Below are 24,232 nucleotides of genomic sequence, written 5' to 3'. Positions count from 1 at the left end.
TGTCAATGTGCGCATCTTCATATCTTGTTTGCAGATGTCCTTGTCAAGGCACCCTACAGGCCATGATCAAGTGACCAGATTGCCACACAAAGTCTTTAGGTACATGACATGTGATGAAAAGTAGCCGCATCAGTGCAGATGTCACTGACCTGGCATTGCATGTATACTGCTGTAATAAGCATGCTCCAAGAGCAGAGTTAGTGACCTTAGCCTACCAAGTCTGATAGAGCAAAGGTGTAAACTGTTCAGTCTTTTCTCGTGCCTAACAGATGCTGCCCCTGTCTCACCACTGTAGAAGAAGTCTGGATATAATAACTGCAGCTTTTGTAATGTGCGTGTTAATTTCAGCATCAAGTGACAGACTGCTGGCAATTGTGGAGCCTAGATAGATGAAGCTATTAGCGATCTCCAGCCTCACACTGCCAATGCTAATAAATGGCAGAATAAGATGATGCTGGATCATGACATTTGTTTTCCTGATTCTCAAACCAAACTCTTTACAGGCATGAGTGTGTCTGTGCATTTGCTGCTGAAGGTGCGGAATATTAGCAATGGAATATTAGCAAGTCAATGTTGTCTCTCTATGTTAATATGTGGATGAAGACAGCATGCTTTCTGCTCATGTCTTAGCTTGTCCTCATTTTCAGTCAAACAGCTAGCAGCAACACAAAGACAAATATGTTGATTTCTCTGTCAGTACACAGCCTCCATTGGCAAGTTCTCAGCTGTGCCTCCACATGCTTTGGCAACACATGGAAACTGGGTACCTCAGGGCACCTGACTAATGCCAAAGAACTGAGGAAGTCTGGCCCCAAACATGCAATGTGTAGGCCCACAGGCATGCCAACATGTTCAAGCACTGATGAACCAAACGGCCAACCAATGTCTTGTGGGACCTCAGGACAGCAGAAAGCCAAAGCAGTAAACCCAAACAAAAAAAGTCTGGAGTGAAGCACAAAGGTGGGCCAGTGTTTAATGTGTCATCTTCCTGGCACTCTAAGCTAGTGGCAAACATGTGTTTGCACATTCCTTTGGACTCAACTGAAGGGATAAAGGGAAATTCTAACATTTGGGCAGCCTGGGGCCTTTAAACTTTTCCTAGATGTGTACCTAGTTTCTCCAGTTTCACTGAAAAGTGTTAAAATATGGTAAACAGCAGTGCAGGTGATAAGCCCAATTTAACTGGCAGAGAGAGCAATTAACAAGGGCTATGTCTGATGTTGGGAGGGATACTGTGTCCCACTTCAGCCACCAGCTACCTTAAGTTGACAACCCCCAACCAGGAAAGTGCTGATCTGCCACAATCCATTTGCTTCAACAGGTACTTGGAACTCTGCTCAGCAACTGAACAAAATCCATCAGACCAGGCAAACAAAATGAAAAAAGATGTCAATTCTTCAAACGGCAAGCTGGAATGACCACATGCATGGGACTGACAGTCAACTTGCAGCTGGTTAATAACTAGTGCAAGACAATTTGCGATCCACATGGAATCTGATAAGCAGAACACTGTCACTGACTCTCTATAAGTCAAGTTTGCCGAGAATGGATCACAAAGAAAAACGATACACATTCATCTGGCATTCAGAGAAAACACACAAAAGCAATGTGTAGGCTTTGCTGCAATGAACTCATTTCTCTCTGACAGAACCTTCAGAAAATGTTCTTTCCATTCATATCTCAACTCAAGCAGGGCCAGTTAACCTCGTGAGTATCTATGCTCCAATGCTGTGCTCCAAAGGTAAAATACCACTTCAAAAAGGAGCTTGATGTCAGCAGAATCCCCAAGTCAGAATACCTTTACCTAATGGGGTATTCATTGGGCCACAGATCATGACTTATGGCACTCCTACCTCTAATTGTAAACCAGTGATCCATATGCCTTTTTACCCACACCGGCTTGTCTTGCCACTTTTAAGGATTGTGTACATGGACACTAAAGTTTCTCTGCTCAGCTATACAAGTTTCCACATTCCTCCAGAAGTGCACCACTTTATACTTCTCTACTCTGAACTCCATCAGTCATGCTTCTGCACATTTCAGCACTGTTTGTCATCCAGACCTCTAACTAAACTTTCCGTTTTCTACTGCATTGCCAAGTTTCATGTCATCTACAAATTTTAATAATGCTGCTTACCTCAGAGTCTAGACTGTTTATAGAAAGTGAACACTAATGGACGCAAAACTAAAATACTTTGATTTATTGGGAAAAAACTATTGCAGAACTCCACCACTGCTTAATCAACAGGTTTACAGTGAAAACTTGTTAAAGCAAAATAATCAAGACATCAGCATAAATATTAGTAAAAATGTCTTGCATTTACAGAAAATTGAGAAGTAGGAGACAGCTACTGCCCATTTTTAGAAGAATTAAGTTTAAGTTTATGTCACAAGTAGGCTTACATTAACATTGCAATGAAGTTTGTGAAAATCCCCAGTTGCACCTGTTCGGGTACACCAAGGGAGAATTTAGCATGGCCAATGCACCTAACCAGCACGTCTTTTGGATTGTAGGAGGAAACCAGAGCACACAGAGGAAACTCGCTCAAAGAGAACACGCAGACTCTGCCGACACTGACCCAAGTCAGGAATCGAACCCAGGTCCCTGGCGCTCTGAGGTCACAGTGCTAACCACTGTGCCACATACCACGAGGATTTCACATCATGTGATGCCTGTCTTGATTAGAAGCTGTGCAGTAATATTAAAACAATTACTGATTTTGCCCAGGCAGTATCAGGACAGCCTACTGAGAAGTATAACAAAGTTGAATAGAATGACTTGAAACAGTGAATTAAAAGTAGTGCATTTCACGAAATGGAAGAACATTAATGCATTAAATGATTATTTTCCAATAAGCCTGATGACAGGATTGCAGGAAACAAATTGCCAGAAAAATCAATTTAATTTAAGTATAATAAAAATGTTAAACTTGTGTAAATATTTCAATTAAAAATATTGAATCATGTTAGGGGAAACAATTCTGTTTTTTGGTACCCCACAATGAACTTCCCAGGGTCACAGAAAGGTGTCTTCTATTTTTATTTACTCGCCAATATAATATTTTATACATGGGCTTTGTGTCAGTTGGATTAAAATTATTAATTTAGATCCAACTATTTGCAACCCAACGAGATTGTGATTGAAAGTCTAGTTCAAGTAAAACCTTTGTAGCTCTCAAGGGTAAAAATTAGTCTTAGCTTTTAAATAGAACACCTTTAAGCTGCTAGCATGACTGGGGACTTTTTATCCTGAGTCCAACACTTGCACAGTGCAGTGACAGGGGTGAAAACAAAGATGTTTCACAGCTGGTAAAGAGACCGACAATGCAGCAAAAAGCAGCACTGGCTGATTGTAAAACTCAAAAATATTTCTAGTCCTTCATAAGCAAATGTCAATCATCAGTGGTTTCTTACAAAACAAAGATACCCAAAAGTGCCAATCAGTATTACAAAGTTGGGAATAGATTGAAGTTGCCTTTTGAAAACTATCATACCACAACATTCAAATAAAGTAACCCAGAATATAGAATCCAATTTCAGAGTATGTATATTTTAATTTCAAAAACTTGCTCAATTTGCTTTGCAAATACCAATTACAGTAATTTATAAATAATTTGGTGCTGTAGCTTTTGGCCTACTAAATGTTTGATAATCTATATAGGATTGCAAGCCATCACATCAGGCTTGGCCTGTTCAAATACAGAGTAGGAAGACTAGATCGTTCTATCCTCTGCTTCTACTATTACACTACTATCACGCTCCAATCTTTTAACATTTAGTGGAAGACAGGTAGTTGATTTATAAAATTACTTAAACTACATCCTGCAAAGAATATTTCTGGCCATTTTTTCCACGTTATCAATCTTCTGAGAGTCTGGTATCTTTGGTAAACAAAATTTTAAACTACAAACATATTTTCTTCCATTTGGTAGAGCCGATGATGGTTCGTTAAGGAACGGTACAACTATTTTCATTTACTGAAATCAAATGTCCTGTAATTATAAGTAGCTACTTTAAAAAAGCAATGATATGGAACATAATTTCTTTCATGTCATTGTAGTTTGGTAAAAAGTATTTTGACAACTGTAGTTAATGAGTGGGTGGATACTGGAATGTGTGGTCATAAAACTATAAACAAATAAAATTGAGATTACTATTACTGCGTGGCAGCAAAAATCTTCTGAATGATTACTCCAAAAAAATGCTTGATCGTTGTTCAATTGAAAAAACTAAAATAGGCAGCATTATGAAACATTCATTTTTCTGACATCCTCTTCTCTAACAGAGATTTCACCAAAAGAAAGAAAAATCACTAAGGTTTCATTCACTTGGAGATCAAGAGTGGCGAGTTATTTAGTGACCAACTGTGTCTATATTATTGACGGGCTTCTCAAAGGATCGTACCATTGAAAATAGGTGCCCTTTCCCACTTGTACACTAAACACAGCACCGAAACACACACCTTTGACAAGTGCACTTTACATAGGATGTGCCTATTAACTTTTTGGAAATGTACTAAACATTTCCCCCTTTTGGTGTTTTTTTTGTCACCAGATGATTGACTGGCTTTGTATCTTTAATCAGCTCTTATCAGTGTCCTTCAAGCCATGTATGTACTAAGGAGGCAGGGGTGAAACTATGATCAGGCTGGGGACAAGGCTAACACATTGTATTTGGGGTGTGCTGATGCCTGCGATCGTGGTTTGCTTATGGTAGGGTGGAGTAAAGGATCAGGTGGCCAATGAGGTTAAACTGAGGCTTTACCTGATGCAATTTTTCAAAGCCTTCTCAGCTTTTAGACTAAGATGAAGTGTCAGATCAAGCCCAGGTGCAATGCCTCATTCTTTCAGCTTAGATCTTGTTTGTCACTTATGTTGGGACCATGACTGGACTTAATTTGGATTGGCTATTTTGATTAGAATTTAAGTACTGGGCAGCAAAGTGGCACAGAGGTTAGCAGTGCTGCCTCACAGCACCAGCAGATCCAGGTTCTATTCCAGCCTCAGTTCACCGTGTGGAGTTGGCACTTTCTCCCTGTGTCTGCGTGAATTCCCTCCAAGTGCTCTGGTTTCTTCCCACAATCCGAAGGTGTGCAGGTTAGGTTGATTTGCCATGCTAAATTGACCCTACTGTCAGGGGGATTAAAAGGGTAATTGTGTGGGGCTAGGGAGATAGGTGGGATGTGGTTGAACCAGACTCAATGGGCCAAATGGCCTCCTTCTGTACTGTAGGGACTCTATGATTCTTCTAAAAAGAGGCAACCCAGCATGTATTTGAGTGACTAGCTCCAATTTTCTCTATTTCCTCCATAGATGTAACGACAATTCCCTAATAGCGTCCCAACAGCACAGCTGGTGTAAGGAATTGCAGTTTTTCCATCCAAATCCTACTTCTCCAATGATACACACAGCGACCCACATGCACTGCTAGGAAGCTTTTAGCTTCCTAAACGAGAAAACACATTTGGAAGAAGCTTAAACTTAAGAATAGTTCCCTCCAACACTAATAGAAGAAATCTCCTTAACCATCCCACAGCTATCCAATATGTCTGATGCCTGGCAGACCAGATCCTCAGTTTTTCCAACCATGAGATGATCCCACCAAGTGCTCCCACCTATAGTGACCCAAAGAACAAGCATACTTCACCCAATGTCTGTCATGCAAACAGGAATGGAAAACTCAAATACTTAGCAAAGATTGTCAGGATACCAGTTAGAAACAATGTTTAAATTAGTACACCAAAACGCACATGAAAATCCAACAAAACAGAAGGAAGCCATTTGATCCATTATGCCTGTGCCAGCACGAAGCTATTCTTAATCGCTTTCCCATCTCTTCATTTTACACAACCCTTCATTAAGTTGCGATCCAATTCCCATTTAAAAGTTATTAAATATGCATTCCTCCACCCTTTCAGGCAGTGCATTTCAAATCATAGCTCATTGCATTCAATATTTATCTTCCCCTGAAATATTTGCTTACTTTAAATCTGCATCCTCAAGTTATCAACCTACTATTTGAAACAGTTTCTCCTAATCTACTCTATCAAAACCTTCCAATTGTGACACTTCGAAAATTCTTCCTTCAACCTCCCTGTTTGAAGCAGAACAGTCCTGAATTCTCTAGACTCTAGCCAACCAAAACCCTTCTCCAAGGTCTTTACATTATTTCCTCAAGTGCATGATAGTAGTATTTTGAAGAAGCATGTTCACACAAAACATTCAAATTGCAACGTAGCTTACAACTAATATATGGATCATATAATCAAGTTAATAAGCAAACATGTAACAATCATGAGTGACAAAAATTCAGCAGCAAATTAAAAGGGTACTGTTAAATTAAAATTTTATCTCAATTCAAAACCAATACACAATTGCTAAATTACAAGCACTGAAGATTGATGACTCAAATCACGTAAGGAACAGGGCTACATCTGTCCTGCATCTTACACGACAGAATTTAGTTGAATTTCTCAGTTCCCTTGATTGCTCTGAAATGGTGGAGTTAACCGGTTCTGAAATTGAGTAGTTAGACAAGGAATTTTTCCAAACCTGGGACAAATATTAGCTCTCCTTGTTTGTACAGGATCAAGCTTTGGGATGTGGAGAGCATGATACCAAGGGCCCAAGATCAATCTAAGATTGTGCTCTGTTTTTCCGACCTCAGTGCTTTGTGCGAGGCTAAGCTGCCACACAGACACAGCGCAGTCGACAGAGGGACAAATGGAACCCTTCCCACCTTCTCTGTTCCTGCACCCTCTTTAAAATTGCACAATTTAGTTCACACTGCCGCTCCTCATTTTTCCTTTCAAACTGCACCACATTACATTGTAATGATAAAGACAAAACGTCTGGGAGTTTGATTCAATAATATTCAAACAACAGACATTCAAAATAATTTTTGAAACTGCATTAAAATAACTTCCTCTCTTATTCTATGTGTCACAAGAAATTATTGAACAAATTATTACAGGGAATAACTTATAACTGTTTCTTCAAGAAGATTATATAAAATGCACTGGTGGAAAGGCTTATGCTTTATCTGCAATACTGTTAGTATTTAACATACTTTTTGGAAGGAAGTAATCCAAATCACTAGGTATAGGGGAAAGAGCAGACAATACTCAGCATTGCCAAAAAGACAAATTGTATAACATTGTGAAAATATGGGGCTGAAATTCAGTGTGAAAATATGGGACTGAAATTCGGTGTGAAAATATGGGACTGAAATTCGGTGTGAAAATATGGGGCTGAAATTCGGTGACTCTGAAAGGTGTCCCTTCTGTAATTTGAGAAGACTAAGTACGCAATGTTGTGTTTGAAATTCCTATACACCTCACCTTGACCTTCACAGTGATACTTAACCAAACAACAGAACTATAACCTATGATTCATTGATAGGAAATAGACAAGGTAAGTACCGAGCACTGGAAACAACCTGAAAAAAACATTAGCTGCCTCCACCAGGAAAGCACTGGTTGAGCTCAAGTCTCTACTCCAGTCGCTCAATGAAAACAAATACTGTATCATTAATTTAGAAACCTGTGGAGATGTCTGTCTGTCCCTCTTGTTTTCTTTGAAGATATTGATTAGTGTTTACTGGTTATTGTTGGACTGGAGGTCATGTACTTCTTAGATGTAAACTTTGACAGGGCTGGTGGTTGATGCCAGTGTGAAGGGTAGGTGAGAGCTCTGATTTGCAGTGATGGGAGAGTGGGGATAGAAAGAGCCCCATTTCCAGTGAGTTGAGCTCTGATTGGGCATGGGGGGGGCGGACTAGGAGCCTGATTCAGTGTATGTGGGCACGTGCGTACGAGTGATCTGGTTTTCGTGGAGGGGGGGATAGGAAGCTCCATTCTGTGAGTGTGAGGGGTGTGAGAGAGCTCTGATTAGCAATGATGGGGAGAGGGGGAATAGAGGAGATGTAAGAATGCCATTCCTTGTGAGAGAGAGGTGGGGATAAGCTCTGGTTTCGGGAGAGTGGGAGTATAAGAAGTCCCAATCTGTGTGTGTGTGCAAGAACTCTGGATAGTGGTGATGAGGGAGTGAGGGCTATGAAGATCTCATTCCCTGTGTGAAGGGTGGGTGTGGAGCTCTGGTTTGGCGGGGGGGGGGGGGGGTTGTTGAGAGCTCTGGTTGGGAGTGAGGGAGATAAGGATCCCATTTTGCTGTGTGGGGGGGGGGGAGATGGTAGGTGAGAGCTCTGGTTTTGGGGTGGGGGAGAAGATAAGGATCCCATTCCATGTGTGAGGGGGCTCGGATTAGCAGTGATGGGGCAATCAGGAAATGTAAGGATCCCATTCCCTGTGTGTGAGGGGGTGAACCCTTGTTTTGGGGGAGTGGGGGTATAAGAAGCCTCATTCCGTGTGTGTGCAAGAGGAGTGTGAGACAGCTCTGGTTAGCAATGATGGGGGACAGAGAGCTGTGAAGGATCCCATTGCCAGTGTGAGGGCTGGGTGTGGAGCTGCGGATTTACCTGCTGATATAGTCGGCGATGCCCAGTTTCTTGGGCTTGGCCCCCGGCTCGCTGCCGGGTGCGGGGGCCGCCGGCGAGTCGAGGCGCTCCGCCAGCTGCTCGGGTGCGCTCTGCCGCCGGCTGCCCTCGAAGCAGCTCCTCGAACTCAGGCTGACGTCCATGAACTCCAGCAGCCGGCTGTCGGCGGGGCCGGGGCTGCGGGCCTCGGGCTCCTGGGCGCAGGGAGGGGAGGCGGCCTGCCCACCGCCGGGGGCCGCGGTAGTGCTGTCCGGAGTGTTAGTGTCCGCTTCCCCGGGGGACGAGGCCCCGCTGTCCGGGCTGGAAGCCGAGTCCCCGCTCCGCTCCGCCGGAGAGCCAGCTTGCAGAGCCGGAGCGGCCGCTGCCTCCCGCCGCTTGGCCGCCTCCCCCATGGAGCAGCAGCCGTTGAAGAGGTCCCCTAGGGCGGGCTCCGGGCGGCCGTGGAAGCAGGCCGAGGTGGTGGCCGCTCTGGGGGTGTCGGGGCCCCGCAAGCAGCTCTCATGGTTACTGTGGAGATAGATCATTCCCGACATGGAGCAGCCCCGCACTGGGCTCGGCTACCGCCGGGTCCTTCCGCCCATCCGTCCGCCCGCCCCGGAAACCACGTGACGCTTCGGGGGGAGGGGGCGTGCCCCCCCCGCCCCGGAGGGCGGGGGGAAACCACTCCGAGCACGTGATCTGGACCCCCGCCCCCTCGCCTCCCAGCCCCGCCCCCTTTCCCAGCCACTCCGCTCCCCCGCCCCCTTTCCCAGCCCCGCCCCTCAATGCGCCCCCTCTGGCTGGGAGGACTAACGCTCCCACTTCCCTCCTCTTCCGCACCTCTGGGACTCTGCTCCAGGCTCAACCACAAGCTCCACCTCTGTCAACTATTTGTCCTTCCTTGGGATCAGTAAGAAGTCTCACAACACCAGGTTGAAGTCCAACAGGTTTTTTGGAATCAGGAGCTCTCGGAGCGCTGTTCATTCATTGTGTGAGCGAGTAACCTCCACTCAGGAGCAGAGTGCCGAAAGCTCGTGATTCTAAAATTACCTGTTGGACTTCAATCTGGTGTTGTGATACTTCTTACTGTGCCCACCCCTAGTCCAACACCGGCATCTCCATATTATGGCTTCTTTCATAGGATGTGAACACACACCAAGCTCTGGCCCACACTCCACCCCTGCAAATTTTTGTTTTCTGTAAAAACAGGAAGTTCTGGAAAATCTCAGCAGGTCTGACAGCATCTGTGGAAAGAAACAGAACCAATGTTTCAAGTTAGGATGACCTTGCTGGATGTTTTAATTCTTCCTCGGGATGTGAGCATCAATGGCAGCATTTACTGCCCATCTCTCAGCACTCTGGAGAATGTGGTAGTGAGCCACCGCTTTCCTGAACTGCTGCATAGAATCATGAAATCCCTACAGTGCAGAAGGAAGTTTCTGCTCTGTAGGTGCAGAAGTTCGGCCCATCAAGCCTTCACTGACAACAATTCCACCCAGGCCCTATCCCCTAACCCTACGTATTTAACCAACTAATCCCACTTACACCAAGGATCAATTTAGCATGACCAACCCACCTAACTCGCACATCTTTGGACCATGGAAGGAAACCGGAGCACATGGAGGAAACCCAGTCAGAAATGGGAAGAATGTGCAATGACCCGAAGCTGGAATTGAGCCCGGGTCTCTGGTGCTGTGAAGCAGCGTTACTAACCAATGTGCACTGTGCTGCAGTCTATCTGTTGTTGGAGCACCGACAGTGTTGTTGCACATGGAGTTTTGATCCAGCAATGATGAGGGAACAGCACTATAGCTCCAAGTCACAATGGTGTAATTTGTGGGTGATGATGCTCCCATGTACCTGTTCCCCTTACCCTTCTTGGTGGCAGATTTTGTAGGTTAGGAAGGTGCTGTCAAAGGAAGTTGGGTAAGTTGATGCTGTGCATCCTATTGATGGTACACACTATTGCCATTGCGCACCAGTGGTGGTGGAGGGAAGTTTCATGGTGGTGAATAGGTTGTTGGTCAAACAAGCTGCTTTGTATGGATGTTGTCAAGCTTCATGAGTGTTATTGGAATCACACTCATCCAGGGAAATGGACAGTATTCTATCATACCCCTGATTTGTGCCTTGAAGATGGTTTAGGGAAGTGAGAAAGTGAGTTACTCTCTGCTGAATTCCTCTCCTATATGGCTGGTCTAGTTCCAGTTTTGGTCAATGGTAACCTCTGGGATGTTGAAGCCAGTGGTATTGAGTGTCAAGGTTCAATGGAGATGATCATCTCTTGCGAAAAATTGTTCGTACATGGCACTTGCTTGACATGAATATTGCTTGCCACTTGCCAGCCCAAGCCTGAATGTTATCCAAGTCTTGCTGCAAATGGATGTGGACTGCCTCCATATCCATGGAATTGCAAATGGTTCCGAACATTGTGCGATCATCAGCAAACATTCCACCTCTGAGCTTATGTTGGAGAAAAGATCATCGATTTGTTATGAATATAACCTGGTTTTAAGGTTACATGCTGCTACCTTAATACAGGAACTTTATTTCAATTTAATGGCATTTTTCAATCATGTACAACCTAAGAATTCTGCTTTGGTAAACTTCTCCCTTCCTCTGAGGTTGGTAATTTTTTGAGGGTGTACTGTCCCCAGATCTGAGACAGTGGCCTCTTTGGCAATGATCAACCTCATTGCCACTGGTTGAACATTCAATCTTTCATCATCCCTACACTGGTTGGAGTTTGTACCATCTGTTCAGGCAACTCACCAAGATTATTTCAACAGCAGTGCCCAGTCCCATTATCTCTACCACTGAAGGAGGAGAAAAGCAACAAAATTATGGGAACATTGTCACCTCGAAGTTCCCCTCCAAATGACACATCATTCAGATATGTCCATAACATTGCTCCATTAAAAATTGTTGCTAGAATTGACATACAATTATAAGCAGGGATCCAATCTGTGATAACTGCCAGCACTTACATGGGGAATCCCTGACTGTCCTCTCAGTAAGACTCGTAGGATATGGGTTCCTGTGGTAATAAATAATTACTTAAACATAGAATCCCTACAGTAGAGAAAGAGGCCATTCAGCCCATCGAATCTGCAGCAACCACAATCCCACCCAGGCCCTACCCCCATATCCACCCACTAATCCCTCTAACCTATGCATCTCAGGACACTAAGAGCGATTTTTAGCATGGCCAATCAACCTAACCTACACAACTTTGGGAGGAAACCAGAGCATCCGGAGGAAACCCGCACAGACACAAGGAGAACGTGCAAACTCCCACAGACGGTGACCCAAGCTGGGAATCGAACCCAGGTCCCTGGATCTGTGAAGCAGCAGTGCTAACCACTGTGCTACCGTGCTGCCCAGGTGGAACTCGTACTCTAAGACTCTCACTGGGAGGTCAATCAGGGATTCCCCATGCAAGTCTTGGGGGTTATCACATATTCTTTGCAAACAAAAGGAATATGTTCAACCCTTGCACTTTTAGCAAATTACCTGGAAGCTTGGGGAGCCTATAGTTTCCTTTTGCTTCCTCCATGGCAATAGCTCAGCCAATCAGTTATAACTTGCCAACAATTAGCACCCTTTTCTTCCTGCAGAATAATTTGTGGTAAAGCTTTGAAATTTGGCATTCTTGTGTTTGTCTTGATGAGTGCAAGATGAAAAGCTTCAATAATGCATCGCTTTTCAGCAACATTCAGGTTCTGCACTACCAAGCATCTCAGGACACTAATTGATTTAATTCAAAACTAATCTTCCCATTCTTCTTGCTTTCTAATTAAAACATATGCAAACAGATGAGAATAATCAAAATATGTTGATGTATATTTTGTATTGCAGTGATTTTTTTAAACTGGGGTACTGAATGTTTAAAAAATCTGTTGTCAGTTAAAGTATGTGTTCCCAATGCCATCTCATAAAGGTTGCCATCTGGTTCACTGCTAGTTTGTACTATTGGAGTAATGTCCAAGTTTCAGTACACGCAGATAGTAAATGATAAATATAGCAATATAACACATACCAGTTTAGCACTGGGATTGCCTGATTCCATGCCAAGAGACCTTGCTTCTACATATTAACATATTGAGGAGGATCAATGTCTATAGGAGGATGCCTCATCCTTCCCCAGTGAGATTACTTAATGGTAAAGTAAGGCAACTTTTTCATAGGAGTGAAGGAGCAGAGAGAGAGCTAAGATTTTACCTGTTAAAAACCTGTTTAAAATAAGTTTAAAGCACTTTGTTCTTTGTAGAACTGTTTAAAACATTTATTTATTGTATTTACTGCTTTAAGAATTCTGAGGGAGTGGTTAGAAGGGAGTTGTGGGCCAGACAGCTTTAAATCAGCGCCAGGTTTAAAAGGAGGCCTGGTGCAGACAGCGGGCAGCGTCGGAGTGGGCAGTGGAGTGAGAGGGAAGCAAAGTGAGCTATTAGGGCTTAATATCAAAAAGGGCTTGAGTGAAAAAAGGCCAGGTGAGTTCGTTTGAAAAAACAAGGAAAAAAAAAATTTTTTTTCAAAACTACTACAGTGAATAATGGAGGGGCATGTGATGTGTGGTTTCTGTATGATGTGGGAACTGGTGGACCCCAGGGTCCATCCCAGTGACAATGTCTGCAGTAAGTGCAGGTTGCTGGAGGAGCTCCAGCTCAAGGTAGATGAGCTGGCCTCTGAGCTACAGACACTGAGGCTCATCAGGGGGAGAAAGGGTGCCATTGTCAATGGGGTGCAAGTGACATCCACCCCCCCTAGACTGGCTAACTCTAAGGGTCAGGGACAAGAGGGGGCTGCTGGGAGGAGGAAGGGGGGTGAGGAGCGGAGGCCTCAGCCTCTTAATCTGCATAACAGGTTTGAGGTTCTTGCTTCTAGTCTGGAAGAGGACGAGGCAGGTGAGGTTGGTGAGCAAACTGCACACGGTACAGTGATGCAGCAGGACATAGGCAAAGAGAAGGGGAAAAGGAACGTAGTAGTGATTGGGGATAGTGGGGTGAAGGATATTGACACTGTCCTTTGTCACAATGACGAAGTGCACAGAAGGGTGTGTTGTCTGCCTGGTGCTCGGGTCCAGGATGTCACACCTGGGCTGCAGAGGAACCTGGAGTGGGAGGGTGAGAATCCGGTCGTTGTGGTACATGTGGGTGCCAACGACGTAGGCAAAATGCGAACTGAGGATCTGGGGAGGGAGTATGAAAAGCTGGGAATGGAATTAAGAAGTAGAACCGATAAGGTGGTTATCTCTGGGCTACTGCCTGAACCGAGTGCGGACGGGCGTAGGGTTGACAGGATTAAAGAAGTGAATGGGTGGCTCAGGGATTGGTGTGGGAGGAATGGGTTTGAATTTATGGGGCATTGGCACCAGTATTGGGGTAGGTGGGACCGGTTCGGGCGGGATGGGGTTGGTCTGAACCGTGCTGGGACCAGAGTGCTGGCGAATCGAGTAAAGAGGACTGTAGACAGGGCTTTAACCTAATTGGGGGGGGAGGGTGCGAGGGTAGGTGACGTTACGAGGTCTAAAGTTGAGGAGAGGGTACAGGTAAGGGAAGAGGCCGAGGATGTCCCAATAATAGAGGGAGTAGGGGGCGTGAGTATGGTTGGTGGCGTTCCGGCAAATAAGGTCCAGGTGAAGGCTGGGATGAAGGCACTTTATCTGAATGCACGAAGCATTCGGAATAAAGTGGATGAGCTGGTGGCGCAGATCGACACAAATGGATACGATCTGGTGGCCATTACAGAGACGTGGCTGCAGGGTGACAGGGACTGGGAGCTGAATGTACAGGGCTATCAAGTGTTTAGGAAGGATAGGCAGGAGGGAAAAGGGGGTGGCGTAGCTCTGCTGATTAAGGATAGCATCAGGGTGGTGGCAAGGGATGATATTGGAGCCAAGGAGCAGAACGTGGAATCGTTGTGGGTAGAGATTAGGAACAGCAAAGGGAGGAAGACGTTGGTGGGTGTCGTCTATAGGCCCCCGAATAATGATCTGGAGGTGGGGCGGGCTGTTAACACGCAAATAAGTGCGGCGTGCAGGAATGGGACGGCAGTAGTTATGGGGGATTTCAATCTGAATATTGATTGGTCGACCCATGTTGGACGCGGTGGGCTCGAGGAGGAGTTCTTGGAATGCTGCCGGGATAGTTTCCTGGAACAGTGTGTGTTGGAGCCGACGAGGGAGCGAGCTATCTTGGATCTGGTGCTATGTAATGAGGCGGGTAGAATTAGGGACCTTGCGGTGAAGGATCCTCTTGGGGAGAGTGATCATTGTATGGTGGAGTTTCTGGTGCAGATGGAGGAGGAGAAAGTGGGTTCCCGGACACGCGTACTTTGTTTGAATAGAGGGGAGTACGGTAGGATGAGAGAAGAATTGGCGAATGTTGACTGGGGGAGCACGTTGGAGGGAGGGTCTGCTGAGGAGCAGTGGAGGATCTTTAAGGAGATCTTTCTTGGTGCTCAGCGGAAATTTATTCCGATGGTCAAAAAGGACCGTAGGAGGAGAGGTAATAAGCCGTGGATAACGAAGAAGGTGAAGGAAAGTGTTAAATTAAAAGCGGAGGAACTTAGAGTAGCTAAGAGTAGTAGGCGAGAAGAGGATTGGGAGAGGTTTAAATGTCAACAAAGATTGACAAAGAAGTTGATAAAGAAGGGTAGGAGAAACTATGAAGCTGGGCTAGCGCTTAATATAAAAAAGGATAGCAAGAGTTTTTATAAATATATAAAAAGGAAGAGGCTGGCTAGGGTGAATGTTGGTCCTTTAGAGGATGAGAAAGGGGACCTAGTGGTAGGGGATGGGGATATGGCTAAGGTATTGAATAACTTTTTTGTTTCTGTCTTCACGGAGGAGGACGTGAATAATTTGCCGGGTGTTAGCGATGGAAAGGTGGTAGGACTGGAGGGTCTTAATGACATTACTGTTACTAGAGAGGCGGTGCTCGACAGACTGGAGGGGCTGATTGTGGACAAGCCCCCAGGACCGGATGGAATGCATCCGAGGGTTCTGAAAGAAATGGCGGAGGTGATAGTGGATGCCTTGGTAGTTATTTTCCAGACGTCGCTGGATTCCGGGGAAGTGCCGGAGGATTGGAAAACGGCTGATGTTACGCCGTTGTTTAAGAAGGGTGCCAGGCAAAAGGCAGGGAATTATAGGCCGGTTAGTTTAACGTCTGTGGTAGGTAAAATGTTAGAATCCGTCATTAAGGAGGAAATTGCGAGGCATCTTGAAGGGAATTGCTTGATAGAGCAGACGCAGCACGGTTTCATTAAAGGGAAGTCATGTCTGACAAATTTACTGGAGTTCTATGAGGATGTGTCTAGGGCGGTGGATAGAGGAGAGCCGGTGGATGTGTTCTTTCTGGATTTTCAGAAGGCGTTTGACAAAGTACCTCACAAGAGGTCATTGCAGAAGGTCGAGGGACATGGAGTTGGGGGTAGGGTGTTAGCGTGGATAGAGGATTGGTTGTCAAATAGGAGGCAGAGAGTGGGGGTCAACGAGTGCTATTCGGATTGGCAGATGGTGACTAGTGGAGTGCCCCAGGGGTCGGTGCTGGGGCCTCAGCTTTTTACCATTTATATAGGTGATCTGGAGGAGGGAACCGAGTGTAGGGTGTCGAAATTTGCTGATGACACCAAGATTGGGGGAACGGCAAATTGTGCGGAGGGTGTGGAGAGTCTGCAGAAGGATCTAGATAGGCTGGGCGAATGGGCCAGGAAATGGCAAATGGAATTTAATGTTGGCAAGTGTGAGGTGGTCCACTTTGGTAGGAAGAATGGTAGGAAGGACTATTACTTACGGGGCGAAAAACTGCAGTAGGCGACGGTGCAGAGGGACCTCGGGGTCCTTGTGCATGAGTCGCAAAAACCCAGCTTGCAGGTGCAGCAGATGGTCAGGAAGGCGAATGGGATGCTGGCCTTCATAGCGAGGGGGATTGAATATAAAAGTAGGGAGGTCTTGCTGCAGCTGTATAGGGCATTGGTGAGGCCGCAGCTGGAGTACTGTGTGCAGTTTTGGGTGCCGCACCTGCGCAAAGATATTTTGGCCTTGGAGGGAGTGCAGAGGAGGTTTACTAGGCTGATACCGGAGTTGAGGGGGTTGAGCTATGAGGAGAGGCTGAATAAACTAGGCTTGTACTCGTTAGAGTTTAGAAGAATGAGGGGAGATCTCATTGAGACGTATAAGATGATGAATGGGATGGATAGGATAGAGGTGGAGAGACTCTTCCCGCTCAAAAAAGACAGTAGGACTAGCGGGCACAGCCTCAAGATAAAGGGGGGGGCGGTTTAGAACAAGTTGAGGAGGTACTTCTTCACTCAAAGGGTGGTGAATCTCTGGAATTCTCTGCCCGTTGAAGTGGTGGAGGCTGCCTCGCTAAATATTTTTAAGACGCGGGTTGATGGGTTTTTGATAAGAGAGGGGATTAAGGGTTATGGGGAGAGGGCGGGAAAGTGGAACTGAGCCACGACAGATCAGCCATGATCTTATTGAATGGCGAGGCAGGCTCGAAGGGCTAGATGGTCTACTCCTGCTCCTATTTCTTATGTTCTTAAGTAGGCAATTCAGCTCTTCAAGCCTGCCCAGCCAATCAATCAGATCATGGCTGATCTCTTCCTGGTCTCAACTCCACCTACCCACCTGTTCCCCATATCCTTTTAACATGTTTTTTAATCAGGAATATATCTTGACCTGCCCAGGATTCTACCCCCACTACTTGTAACCTCACACCTCTCTCTCCAATGCACCCTGTTGTCTTCGAAAAGATGCGTGGGTTAGGTTGATAGGCCATGCTAAAATTGTCCCTCAGAGGGATTAGCAAGGTAAATAGGTGGGTTACAGGGACAGGACCAGAGTGGAATTTTTGTCGGTGCAGGCTTGATGGGCAGAATGGCCTCCTGCACTGTGGGGATTCTTTGATCTGCAGCAACCCTCTTCCTAGAAATTACCTGAGCGCAACTGTCGACAAGGCAGAGCAAGCAAAGGTGACTTGTCTTGTGGGCTGAGATGCCTGATGCCTGTGGAAATGTGCCTACAGCTGGCAGCTCACCACTTCAGGCCCAGTTTCTGACAGTCTTCATCTCTTCTAGTTCAGGCGTGCATTGCTCACATAGCATTGAGTCAGGAGACTGCTCTTACTGCACTGATTGTTCTCTGTTAGATTCCAAAATAGGCAGCAACATTGCAGCAGTGATCTTTTTTCAGATTCCAAAAGGTTGCTAACTTTATTGCTAAATTCCCACACAGTTAATGTTATTGCCAACATTCCAATTTTATAGGAGTGTGATATTTATGTTGGATTTGAAGTACATTCATTTCACATCCAAGAGCAGTTATTAAAATAATAGTTCACACAATGACAATCATTATCTCACCTCCAAGCAATTCCAGCAACTCTGAGCAAGCTCATTGTTCTCCATTGTTATGTATGATGTTCAGAGTCTTATCAAACGTTATCAGTGCATTTCCATCTTGCCTAACCTGTTTTACTTTTGAAATATGGATGTGTGTACTTTTACTTCCACTAGTGTGCAATATTCAATCCCCACAGTGCAGAAGGCCACTCTGCCCATCAAGCCTGCACTGACAACAATTCCACTCTGGCCCTATCTCCGTAACCCACGCATTTACCTTGCTAATCCCTCTGAGGGGCAATTTTAGCATGGCCTGACAACCTAACGCACACACCTTTTCAAAGATAACAAAGTGCATTGGAGGGAGAGGGGTGGGGGTTTATTTGTTAACTAGTTACTGTATTCAGAAGTAGAGATGCAATTTCATTACACCACTTGAATCACATTGTTTACTGGAGGGGGATGCACACAGATTCTGGATGAACTGTAGTGCATCACCCTCAAACTCAGCCTGAGGAGAGTTACAATGCTGCTCGCAGATCCACACACTTCCTTGTAGAGCTAACCATAAGAGAGATTCTTTCGATGTCAAGCTCTTAACCTGATCAAGGAACCTAACATCAGGAAGGGAAGGCCCACTGAGAGTCACCCCAGCCCTGGGTACTAACAATTCCAATCCTCCACCACCCCATGATCCCGTACCACTAATCTGTGCCTGAATACTGGGCCTCTGGTGGGTGTATTTCAGGCAACTGCCACCACCACCCAAGTGGCACTGTTGAGCAATATTTCCACTTCTGGCAGCCTTGATCCCAGGGAAAGGCCATAGCTGCTCAGTTCAGTGCCTGATTGGCACTTATTCACTTCCCAAAAATAGCGTCTCACTGACTCTGCAACCATTGGGCAAGACCCCTGCTGCCTCTATTAAATATCACCTATAGAAATCTACAGTACAAAAGGAAGCAATTTGGCCAGTTGTGTCCAAACTGGCTGACAAGTAGCTACCTATCCTAATCTGACTTTCCAACTCCTAGTCCCCTGCCTTAGAGGAAGTCTACATGAATAACATCTATGGGACATTTCAATCTCCATTCCTTCAGTCGCCACTTCAAAAAACTCAATCAAGTTCATCAGGCTTGAATTAAATTTATAAATCCACAATGCCTGGCCCTGAATAGTTGAAACTTTTCAAGATATTCAATCATTCTAGCCGTGAAAATAGACTCTCATATAATTTCCTGAAAACCAGTTGACAATTCTCTGGTTTTCCTCGCTCACCCTTCTGAGATTGTGGAATAAAGTGTGTATTTTCTATTAAAGAAATGGTTCTCAAGTCAAGTGCCATTGTTTTCTTCACTACTGGGAGAGGTGATGGCCTAGTGACATTAACGCCAGACTATTAATCCAGAAATTCAGCTAATGGTCTGGCTAATGGTCTGGGGTTCTGGGTTCGAATCCTGCCACGGCAGACAGTGGAATTTGAATTCAATAAAACATATCTGGAATTAAAAATCTACTGATGACCATGAAACCATTATTGATTATCAGAAAAAACCATCTGGTTCACTAATGTCCTTTAGAGAAGGAAATTTGCTGTCCTCACCTTGTCTGGCCTACATGTGACTCCAGAGCCATAGCAATGTGGTTGATTCTCAATTGCCCTTGAACAAGGCAAACTAGGGATGGGCAATAAATGCTGGTCAGCCAGTGACGCCCATGTCCCATGATTGAATAGAAGTACTTGATACTAACTTATTTTAATTTTCGTGAGCCCCTGTCCCTAATACAATATTAGTTTCCTTGAGATATTTGACATGCTGTCCTTTTCCTCTACTGCAAATAATAATTCGAAGTAAATTATTTAACATGTCATCCGCTTCCCTTCGTTGACTATGGCCCCATTAGCAGTTCTTGAGGGGCCCTCAGTGCTCCCAACCAATCTCTTTTTGCTAGCATAATATTTGTGTTGTCTTTTGATATCTCTTGCAAGTTTATTCTCATGTTCCCTTTTCATAGGCTCATACTGCACCTTTTTGAGGTTCTTTGTCATTTGTTTCCATTTTCCACAATTTGTGCTATTTTTCTTTTTTTTGGTATCTTTTTACCTCTTTAGTAAATCATAAGTCATCCATGGCTGTTTATTTTGGCAAGTGGAGCTCTTGCTCCTTAGAGATGTCTTGTCTCACCTTAAATTCTTTTTGAACACTCTGCATTGACCTTTTGTCTTTCTGCTGGTTAGCAGGTTTGCTGAGTTTGCTGTGGCTCATCCCATTGATGGTACCTTATCTAAGTCTAAAATCCTCAGGCGGGATCTGCTGGCCTTTCCTGTTGGTGGGATCTCCCAGTCCAGTTGAGGTTGACCCCCCCACTGCATGTTCCCCCGTGGTGGGAGTGGTGAGCCATGTAAATTGCCATTGACCAGCAGCACTGGAAGATCCCGCCAATGGCGAGCTGCCTCCATGTCAGGAAAACCTGCCATGGAGAGCTGGAAAATTCCAGCCCTGGTATCTATTTCTCCCTCTCAAACACTGAACATGGTCATATTATGATGGCTATCATATGAATGTTCATACATTCTGTTAATTAAATCTGATTCATTAACTATTACTAAATATAAAGTGGTATATATACCTTTGCTGGTTATAGGACATAGCATTGCTGAAATACTCTACACACTGTAGTAATTTATTACCTTTCTGATAAGTGTGAGTCTTTTTATCCTAATTTAAATAATAGCTAGTCACCCAATTAAACCCACTATCTTTGCTGCATGCTTATTTAATCTCAACATTTTATACATAGAATCATAGAATCCTACAGCACAGAAGGAGGCCATTCAGCCCATCTAGTCTGCACCAACTACAATCCACTCAGGACCTATTCCTGTAACCCTGCACTTGTGCACATGCACAATGGTGCATCTACAGCTCAGCAGCCGGCTTCCTGGCATGAGTAGGTGCCGCCCACCCCCTTTGCTGGCAAGAATCTCACTTTGCCTCATTTGCGTCTGTGAGTTCACCCAAAAATGGGCATGGCGTTCTACCGTTTTCACACTCGATCAACAATTAAAATTTTTTTGGTGAGTGATAGGTAACCCCCAGTGATAAGTTCTCTCCCAGATTTGCTGCTGATTGGTTCACTAGTGATTTTATCAATAACAAATTGCCTGTGTTGAAGAAGCCTGCTTGAGAAGACACAAATAACATCTCAGAGATAGCTGAAAATCAGCAAATGGAAAGGAAGGAGGAACTCAAGAAAATTACAGTCAACAAGGAATTGGTAATGAGCAAATTGTTGGAGTTATGGGCTGACAAGTCCCCGGATCCGATGGACTTCACCTTAAAAGAAGTGGCTCGTGTGATAGTTGTTGCATTGGTTTTTAGTTTTTCCAAATTCCCTAGATTTTGGGAAAGTTCCAATAGATTAGAAAATAGCACATGCAATTCCTTTATTCACAAAGGGCAGGAGACAGGAAGCAGGAAATTACAGGTCACTTAATTTAACATCTGTCATAGGGAAAATGTTAGTAGCTATTATTAAAGAAGTTATAGCTGGGCATGTAGAAAAAATGCAATGCAATCAGGCAGAGTCAACAGGGTTTTGTAGAAACAGAATCATGTTTAACTGATTTATTGCCTGACATGTCAGTGCAGCACTGTGGGACGCTGCACAAGTGAAGACAATGTTTCTTGGATAAGTAGTTAGATCCAAACCCTTTCAGGTTGTGTAAGACAACCCATTACTCTAAATGAAGAAGAACTTCCTGGCCAACATTAATCCTACAACACCACCAAAGAGATTTTTCTGGTCAGCTGTCTCTGCTGTATGTGGGAGTATGCTTGTGTGGAAAGAAGCTATCATGCTCGCCACACTACAAATTATTACACTTCAAATGTACTGACTTAACTGTGAAACACAGGACACCCTGTGAACATGAGAATTGTGTTACAGGTGTCCTGTCTTTGAAGCATGCAGCTTCATTCCTGTCTGATCTTTTTGGTACCTAAAGACTCGTGTTTTATCAAGTTTGTGCCAGCAGATGTCAGTATTATGCTTTGCTGAAAGTATAGGAAATTAATTTTGATTTTCAGTATGAATCAATTAAAATTAAATGTATTGGATAAATGAAATAAACAGCCTGAGGCCTTTCAATATTGGTTTGTAGGATTTATGCCCCAAATAGATGTCTCATAATAGACTTACTGCATTTTGTTGCAAGTATATCTCTAACCTGATAAGGAGGAATACTTCTTTCTAAACGGCATCAATAACCATTACTAAAACCCATGAGGATATTAATCACATTCAATGGATCATTTTGCATTACCCTGCATGTAATTTATATCCCATGACCATAAATCATTTCACATAGATTTTTTCTCATTACCGCACTTGTAAATTATACCCCAAGGATCATTGTTAATCACTGTAAATATTAATCATAATCTATAAAATTGCTCCAATCTTTATAAGCTGCCCTGTTCTGGTAGATGGTTGGGATGGGGTTGTAGTAATCCAGGTATCGCTACCTTGATCTTGCTCTCAAATCATAGAACCATGGAAAACCTACAGTGCAGAAGGAGGCCATTCAGCCCATCGAGTCTGCTTCCTAATCCTCTAACCTTCTTTTGGAGAACTCTAGGCTTCTCGGTTTCTATATCATCAGCTCCCCTATCAACCACAATGATTGCCTGCTCTCCCACCTCTTTCATTCATTACCTTGTCTAGTTTTTATACAACATCCTCCCCCTCTTACACCCCCCTCCGAACAGCAAAATTGGGTCAATCAGGTTTCCTGGAATTTCTGCACTTCTGACTAAGCTGATACTACCGTGGCCACCTCTCATCTTCTGACAAGTTCGAGGCCACTGTATTCTGTTTGAAAGTCTTGTCAAGAATACTCATTCTCCCCATATATAAAAACAACAGTGCCTCAAATTTATTACAAACCGTAACAACTGATGGGCAAGTAGTGACCAACAGGTGACCAGGTCATCATGGATAAACTCGTCTTCCTACAATTGGCAATCTACAACACCAGCACAAGTGATAAAGTAATTACAATGTGACAAGTTTAGACAGCGCTTATTACAAAAATATGAAAGCAGAAATTTATAATGGGAAAAGAGTACTAGTTATGCAGAGACATCAGAATTGAATGTGTTAGGGAAACAATCTCCAGTGGGAAGGCAGGTGGTAGCCAGGCCAAAGGGATCATTCAGCTGTTGAAAAAAACCTGCCTAATTTTTGCCCCATTGAAAATAGGTGAGCAATTTGCTCTGTCACACAGCAAACAGAATTGAAAGTTACTCCAGGTAAGCAGGAGAATCGGTTGGATTTTGGTCTGAAAATCATAGTGTGACTAACACTATCATAGTATTATGAGCCAAGCAGACAGCAACCTCCAGCGAGCGCACCTGTGCAATTAAATATAAAAATCCAGATGTTGTTACATGACAGTACTGCAGCACAGAAAAGACACATCAACATCTGGCTCCCCAAAGTCAAGCTCCTGCAGTGACATGTTAGATACAGAATAAATTCACCACAAAAGGTTCATGCTTGTTTGAATTGATAGGAGGAAGCTGCCTCGCACTTAACGTTTGTGCATATTTAATTAAGCCTGGATTCAGCAGGGACTGTTCTATTTTAAGCTGTCAGAGACTGCGAGAACCAGGTGTCAGATTTTCACATTCATTAGATACCAGGAGCCCCGGACCTACTTAAAAAGGAGGAAATAATTCCCTTTCCGCTGGGGATTCCACTGTTTCTGCATGTACTGTACAGAATGCAATGTCAATGCAGGAAATAACAACAAGTCAAGATGTTCATGCCCATAGACTCATCTTACCCAGCCTTGAGAAAGACTAGAAGCTCCTGTACTTGGACAGTTATTGCAGAGTATAGGCTGAACATCAGAAACATGCATAATGCCGATGTAAGATTAATGTTAGATCACATGACTGAGAAGAGCAATCCGGAATGAGGGGAATTTTCAAACTTGTGTGGAGGTTCAAATGTGTAAATAAGAACATAAGAACATAAGAAATAGGAGCAGGAGTACGTGTCGTAAATGTACAATTATGGTTAAAGAGACTACAGACTCAAGCAACATACCTTTGGGAAACTAGACAGTCCCCCAAGTCCTTTCTAAACCCTTACCACACAACAAAATAATTGTGAAGTCAAAATGTTTCCTCTCCCTCTGTTTCTCAGGAATATACTCAGAAGCAAATGAGATTGAAAGACAGAGACCCTGGCTTGTTGCTAGGAGGATAAGCACACTCCTCAACCTTTATGCTTCTGGGTGACACACCCAACATCACCCAGAGCAGGACGTGGACAGTGACACACCCACCATCATTTAGAGCAGGACATGGACAGTGACACACTCTCCATCATTTAGAGCAGG

The 24,232-nt window shown here is 44.3% G+C and overlaps 1 protein-coding gene across 2 annotated transcripts in view; it reads right to left on the bottom strand.

Annotated features, from left to right (window-relative positions):
- tbc1d12b (TBC1 domain family, member 12b) overlaps nt 1-9,066 on the bottom strand; it is a 95,583-nt gene extending 86,517 nt beyond the window's left edge. For both annotated transcript variants that reach the window (XM_080205526.1, XM_080205527.1), the window contains exon 1: nt 8,476-9,066. In XM_080205526.1, the coding sequence (XP_080061652.1) occupies nt 8,476-9,026 (551 nt within the window). In that variant the 5' untranslated portion in view covers nt 9,027-9,066. The remainder of the gene's footprint in view (nt 1-8,475) is intronic.
- Nucleotides 9,067-24,232: the final 15,166 nt, after the last annotated feature.

This window comes from Carcharhinus amblyrhynchos, chromosome 17 (genome assembly GCF_965287045.1).
Source record: "Carcharhinus amblyrhynchos chromosome 17, sCarAmb.v2.hapA, whole genome shotgun sequence".
Classification (NCBI taxonomy): domain Eukaryota; kingdom Metazoa; phylum Chordata; class Chondrichthyes; order Carcharhiniformes; family Carcharhinidae; genus Carcharhinus; species Carcharhinus amblyrhynchos.
Note: the sequence above shows the minus strand (reverse complement) of the source record. Positions and strands in the feature narration are given on the sequence as shown.